This window comes from Symsagittifera roscoffensis, chromosome 6, assembly GCF_963678635.1.
Source record: "Symsagittifera roscoffensis chromosome 6, txSymRosc1.1, whole genome shotgun sequence".
NCBI lineage: Eukaryota > Metazoa > Xenacoelomorpha > Acoela > Convolutidae > Symsagittifera > Symsagittifera roscoffensis.
The window spans coordinates 31,171,521-31,178,509 of record NC_087067.1 but is presented as its reverse complement, the minus strand read 5'-3'; the positions used below and the strand labels follow the sequence as shown (position 1 = coordinate 31,178,509).

Here is a 6,989-nt window from a genome sequence, read left to right as displayed (position 1 = left end):
TTACCGTTGCGTTTGCTCAATCAATCGAAGATTTCGAGAGAATTGCTGATCGCTTTGAGCTAGATGAGGACATTAGTGAAAAGCTGGATCAGGTTGTCTTTGAATTCCAAAAAAATCTATGTCAAAAGGGGAGACAAAAAGTTGCAACAACCGAGAGCCCTTGTTTCCAATAATTTCGTGAACTCACTCAGAAGAAGCTGCAGCTGGCCTGGTAAGAACAACAAATGCAGTAGAGGAAGAGCATATTGGTGTAACTGCCCTATTTTAAGGAAGTCACCATTCTATTTATACGTTCCTTGACCAAGTCAAACTCGATGCAGATAACTAAATTTTCAATAGTCTTAAGACTGTGGGGCAAATAGCAACCACAGTCGTAAGAAGTACTGAGAATTGAATGAACGAGTGAAAAACATTGTAAGTTATTGTTTGTTTACTCTGGCTCGTTTGAGCTTTTCTTAAATGTCAATTTAGCGAAAATTAGTGCAAGTTTCAAGTTGTTATTTGATGATTTTGAAAACACACTTATCAAATTTCTCCGTGTCCCAGAGGCCTGAGATTTTGAGAGGTGATAGAGGCCAAAATCAAAAAAAAATCCATCCTACACCCGGTCCCTCAGTACCACCTTGGTGTGGTACTGAAATGTCTACTCCTCCCTTTGTAATCAACTAGTCCAACCTTTAGTAATTTTTGAGTTTCATCAATTTTTAATTTATCGGCGAGTTGACCTTTCAGACTTTTGATTTCAAAACTTATGCTTGGTCCACTAGGCTAAATCGAATGTGTGTGATATGACTTTTGCTCATTCAGGAAACAGATGCAACGCGTTGCAATTGCAGTTTAGTCTTACATAATTTTGTTCGTTCAAAGTTTGATCACATTTGATTTTTGAACGAGGTTTCTTAGTATTGATTTCAAGTTTTAATCACATGTGGAAATTATTTTAAATTCAAAGTTAATGGTTCTTTGATATTTATTTGGTGTTGTTCCACGGAATTCTTCAAAGACCTGGGGTAAGTTTTTATTATAACAACCATAAGGTAAGCTTGAATAGGATAAGCTGGAACAGAGATTAAAGTGGCGCAGGGTAAATACGTAAAGGGTAAGTTGAAGTAGGAAAGTGTAAATTAAATTGTCATGTAACCGCTATTTAGATTTTTTATTACTTTGATAAGTGTCAATCATAAAAATTGGTTTTTCACATAGCGTGTAGATGGATGACTTTCAAAAACCTTGCATTTTTGGTCTATTCGTTAGTCAGTCTTCCATACATTTAAAAAATTAAATGTTCACAAACCAGAACAGGGAATTTCTATGCCAGGCAATTAGTAAAAAGACCAAAAAGCTATGCAGTTTTGTGATTTTTGAGCCGGAATAAACCGCCGCTCAAGCAATAATAAAACAAAATAGATTGCCTCTGTTTTGTCCCGAAGTGGCCAATTTACAATTAGCTTGTTATCAAACAAAGTGCTATTTGATAACACAAAAAGAGCCAAATGTCCCAAACTACTTTTTTTAGTAAACGGTGAGCAAGTAGGTAGAAAAATGAATGAATGAATGAAGAGTAATGAATGCTAAACAAATTTTAATTAGTTTTGAAATAAATCGTGGAGGTTCGGCCTCAGCCAACTAATTGATTCTTCTCTTGAAATCTCGATCCAGGCCAACAAAACTGCTCGTATCAGGGCAACGCCCTGAATGTTCCGACTGCCTTTTAAGGTCAATGGAGCAGTAATCACAAAAAAAAATAATTGTAAGGAAAAATTATTATTATTTTTTACAAATTAAAAATTTGACAATTTTTGTGAAAATTTTCCCACCACGCGCCACATAAAGTACAAAGTGATGGATTTCTTCCCTAAAAACAAATCAATTATGGCAAAAAAGCTTCTTTCGGCCAATTTGGAACGATTTTTAAGACGAATTAAATCTCCACTAACGCGTAAATAGCGCGAAATATATCGTGTGTCGATTGCCCAAATTGGCCAAATTCGCACACCTTAAACCCCCGTGAGCTTACAAAAAATACACACATGTGATCTATCTTTTCAAGTTTAAGCCTATGACAGCAATATTTTTTGACTGATATATATAAATTCCGTCAATAAAGGATAGTTTAAAAGTCAAAATTTGTCTGAAGAAGAAAACCCACCCCGAGCACAAGTATTCCGTTATCTCCCTGCGAAACTTTTAGAGGTAGTCGAAGTTAGCTACAAACACAAACTATATTTAAATTCTTCGACATCCTATAGGGGAGTAGGAGGACCAAAAATCAAACCGAGCACAAGTATTCCGTTACTGTCTCCTAGTTTCGGAGCAAAAAAAAATCAAATTACAGCCCTGCTGCAACCAGAGTACTTTGCCAATTATCGAGCATAGATCAATTAAACGTTATCTAGTACCTCGGTTTCCCTGAACAAACAAACCCATACCTAGTAATTGTTCTAATTCAGAACTGAAATTATCTTTTTCAGATCTAAATTTCAGATCTGAATTAGTTTTAACTGTTAAAGCAACGCTTGGATACTTGAATTGGGGTGTTTCAGATCTAAGTTTAGATCTGAATTTTTAATTGTTTTGGTAATTTGAGATCTGAAAACTCAATGATTTTGACACAATTTTTGCTAACTTTGATACTTTTGTGTTTGATAGCTTCTGCTAGTTACTAGCAGGTACTCAGTAAAATCTCCAATGGGAGACTGCCAAAATATGTTTCCCCAAGCATGAGATAAACATTGGAAACGCATAAATAGCGGATGAAACTCAAAAAAATGATGGTTCTTCTAACAGTTTTTGAAAACTTTTTATTACAGTTCAACTAGAAATTTAGTTCGAAAAAAATAGGAATTTTATTCACCGCTGATTTAAACAATTGTGTATTGCAGAAACATCAAAAAATAATAACTCAATTGTTTGCTCGAAATGCAAAATTTATAATTTAACGAAGGGTTTCGCAGACCTTATTTCATATCTGAAATTTTCAAATTCTTATCCAGATTTGGGAATCAACTAACTTAAAAAAATAAAGAATTTCAGATCTTGCACAGAAAATCCCCTGGGTACGGGAGAGTAATTTTCTATTAATTGACTTAGAAAATTTGTTTAAATAATTTAATCCGACATATTAGATTCTATAGCATCAAGTGGTTTGCGAAAGAGAAAAAACTCATGGTTATCTAGTTTCTATACCTCAGTCTGAGAAATAGCAGCCTTTTCAAGTCTTAAGTCTTGGGAATCTTTTTTAAAAAAGATTCCAATACCGCGCAATTTAATCCATCCCCTTCTGTTTTGACAAGTAACTGATAGATATGCCAACAAAGTTTACCATATGCGGGTAAGTAGGCGCACCAAAGTATGCGCATTAGCCTTTTAAAGATCTGAAAAACCTACCAACAAAACACGCATTTTTCACATTTTCAAAAAACTATTTAGCCAAATACTCAATCTCCCAACAACAAGGCTTTCGGTAGCATGTAGTAGCACTGCATGATGTATAAGCATTGCATGTATACCTAGGTTGGGTACACACACTAAGCAGTGGTGTGCACTGAATTTTCTGACGTGAGGTGGGGCGGGCGGTTATTTCGAAAAATGTATAGGGTCGTTATAAGATCTGATGAAACCTCAAAATTGGATCTGACCAAATTGGGATATGACAGGCCCACTTCACTCTCTCATATCACTCTGATGACATTTTGAAACAGCTGTCTCCCCTATCAATTGGGCTAATTTAAAAGTTGTCGCTTTCTTATACTACCTAACTGAAAAAAAAACTTTCATCGTGTCAATTTTTTTGAGGATAGAAAACTAAATTTGCAATCTATATCTATCAAACATCGTCAATTCGAAAATTGTAAATATCACATACTGAATGAAGAAAAGCTGGCAGAGAAAATTCGGACTTATTGGATGAGAAATTTGTTCATACCATTTCATACACGACTTCTTTGCCTTGCTTTAGTCGGCCCATAAAGTTAAACTCGGGGCATGAATAAAGTCTTTCCTGTGTCTGTAATTTAGAGTCGAATAGAAGAGCTTTCAAACTCGGCATCGCTCCTGTCGCTTTGTACCTCCACAATTTCAACCGAGGTCCGTCGGATTCCAAATGCAGTCCCAAAACGTACAACTTAATTCTCTTACAAATTTTCTTCTTGTCTGCAATTTCCTTGAAACAGTAGAGCTGCAAGAGGTGATATGGAGAGGGCGTGGCTTTCACTGTAGTCTGAAACTCGACTAAACTCATAGTTTTGGAATGGGAGTTCCAGAAAATTGTATCGACCATTCCGTAAAAGAACAGAGATCCCGATTTGTGCTCGAATAGCGAAGCTAAAGTGTACTCATTGTTAACACAGTCGCCCAAACTTTCTTTGTGTTCGTCAAGAAGTTCAAAAGCACTACTTCCAATTTTTCCAAACAAAACACTTATTCGCTGGTTCAGTTCACTTTTCGATGTTTCTAGATTAGCAGCGATTGGATGGATTCCGTTTCCAGGAACAGCAGAGTTCAGAGAACTGTGGCGGGGAACTGGTCTGCTACTACTACAAACTGGATCGTTGTTTGGAGGGTTTGATGACAAGATGTGATAAGGGGCGAATATCTGGTGCTGACCCGATTCTGTGGTTGCAACTTCACTGGTTGATAAAATGAAGTGTTCCGTGGGTGGCAAGTTGTTCTGATTAGTGGGAAGATTTGTTTTATTTGGCCAATTGGAAGCTATGCTTGGACCGTGTCCATTAGTTAGAAGTGCCCTTCCATGCTCTGATTTATGTCGGGGCGATTGATTTAGTTCGTCAAGTGTTTCGTGAACATCGTCGTCTTCGTCTTCGTCGTCGCTATGATACCAAGAATTGTTTGAATGGAAACTGCTGTCGAAAGAATTCGGAGCAAAACTGTTTCCATAATTAGGATGTGAGGTCAACGATTGATAAGTTAGATTTGTAGTACCGGCTTCACGTGGAAATTTAGACGGCGTTTGAGGCGTTCGGTTTTCGTTTGACATTCTTGCTGGAGGCGGAGGTGCCGGTGGTTTGTGGAGTTTGGAAGTTTTCGCTGAGTAGGCGCCTTGAGCTGTTTCGTTGGTCATTGGCGAATGGCGATGTGACGCTTGAAATGCAAGATGACGTGGAGACATTTTGTTCGGCAGGAGTGACAAGGCATCAATTTGAGAAGCAAAGCCTCCGGAGCTCCCACTCTGATGCAGTCGGTCATCAATGACTGCTGGGCTTGCTTCCACTATGTGAATCGCGTTGTGATTGGTGGGCGATAGAACCCTCTCGGTACTGGACGCTTTCTTCCTGTGTCTTGGCGACATGGACGGCGATTGTTTCTTAAACCGAGCTCCTCTACTCTGGTTGCTCTCGGAAGATCCGGCTGTGCCAGCATTGGCGAGATTCGCCTGTGATCTAGATCGGACGCTGTGCAGGGATCCGCAAGGCGTTGATGACAGACTCTTGTAGCTCTTTTCCTCTTCGGTTCCCGAAGGAGTCAGAGATAAAATGAGGTGCTGCTTGTCTTTCGCCATCTGCCCCGGTTTGTCCTAAAATGACATATTTTTGTGCCCATCTATTTTCTAGAAAGTTCAAATATTTTGTTGACAAATAACAAAAACACTTGAATTGCCCGCAATTTGGTTTAAGGACTACCTTTACTTTTGATCTGGCGATAACTTTTACTGCAACTAGGTGTTTGCAGCGATGAAATTGAAGTTCATACTTGAATGTTGGCGTAGTCCAGCACTGCCTGTCTGTAAATCTTGCTGTCATTCTTCCTCAACTTGTACTTCTTCTCCTTCCGGATCCTCAAGAAGGTGTAGGGTGCCTGGACTAGCTGGAACGGGTACTCCAATGAGGCCGATTGGGACCCTAGATAATCCTCGATGAGGTCGCTGATACAGAGGAATGAGGCCTGTTTCCGAGTCAAGATCTTGCTGAATTCTTCGGCACTCATGTCAATCGTTCAACCGCATCGTCCTTCTCAACTTCAACTATGAATCGATGGACGCAATTATCGCAGTCTGAGGAGCCGAAGTTTTGTCAAGGACACGTCTTAACGTTTAATCAATTTCATTCATGTCGACATCTGAGAACAAATCGTGAATTGAATCGAATGTGTTTTTATGCTAATGTGTGACAAATTGAAGGTTCACGTGAACGAATAAGGCGGGATCTTGTAACAATAGGGAGTCATATGTTATTGAATGTAAATTTAGTGCACAGATAGGAGGATGAGAATCATTGTTCTAGTACGTTAAACATCAATGACATTTGGAGTTATTTATGCTTTGTTCTGGACCAGATAAAAGTGAGTGCGTGACCAGTATGAACAAAAAACTATCAATTAATCACTCTCAGTACCTTTTTATTCAAATGGTCCCGCGTGGAAATCCATGCGTTAAATGACACTTCTTACAACCATGCATGTCTTCTGTTTTGTTGCTGTTTGCTAATCCAAGTCATAAACAGTTATAACTGTTTTTTCCTATTTTGTCTCTTGTATCAATTAGGATCGGGATTAGTTTGTCTCCATTAAATTGCAGAAAAAAGGGAACAAATCAGACAAATCTGCTGGATTAGGGCTCCAAGATGTGTCGTTTGTCAAATTCAATTGCCTTTTTCAATTGTTTTTCTTTTCCTAAAATGCCGGCCCCTTTGTTTGTGTCAAATGCTCATCTTCGTATTGTAGCAATGGTGCCATAAATATTGGCGTGACAAGCGTATGAAGATTGACCACCTGAAGCAAAAGTGGTTTTAGTCAAAATCCAAGATATGAATATTAGATGGCGAAGTTTTCCGATATGTTAAATTCTTATTTTTCAACTTATTTTATACATGTCAGTTGTACTAAAAAAGCGTGGACAATTTATTCAACAAGTTCTGGCTTTTTCAAATTGATTGAACGTTTTTCAGGACAATTTTTACCCCGAAAAAACTCTTACTTGACTGACATCCTTGTTTGCTTTTGGTAATGAGGTTTTTGAGGCGCCAGTTGCTGAT

The 6,989-nt window shown here is 38.2% G+C and overlaps 1 protein-coding gene across 2 annotated transcripts; it reads right to left on the bottom strand.

Annotated features, from left to right (window-relative positions):
- Window positions 1-3,767: 3,767 nt before the first annotated feature.
- On the bottom strand, window positions 3,768-6,722 carry LOC134847727 (uncharacterized). 2 transcript variants are annotated; one of them, XM_063864920.1, is made up of 3 exons: window positions 6,351-6,722; window positions 5,710-6,075; window positions 3,768-5,533 (listed from the first exon to the last, which is right to left on the bottom strand). In XM_063864920.1, exons 2-3 carry the CDS (start codon window positions 5,941-5,943, stop codon window positions 3,920-3,922), a joined length of 1,848 nt encoding a protein of 615 aa, XP_063720990.1. In that variant the 5' UTR covers window positions 5,944-6,075; window positions 6,351-6,722; the 3' UTR covers window positions 3,768-3,919. The 2 variants fall into 2 exon arrangements, with proteins under 2 accessions (XP_063720990.1, XP_063720989.1); XM_063864919.1 differs by having other exon boundaries at window positions 5,710-6,722.
- Window positions 6,723-6,989: the final 267 nt, after the last annotated feature.

What these genes read in the sequence shown, in the direction of transcription:
- LOC134847727 (XM_063864919.1), bottom strand. Translation starts at nt 5,943, where the DNA reads ATGAGTGCCGAAGAATTCAGCAAGATCTTGACTCGGAAACAGGCCTCA. An exon ending in TGGACTACGCCAACATTCAA is followed by an intron (nt 5,534 to 5,709) that starts GTATGAACTTCA and finishes ATGTCATTTTAG; the next exon opens with GACAAACCGGGGCAGATGGC.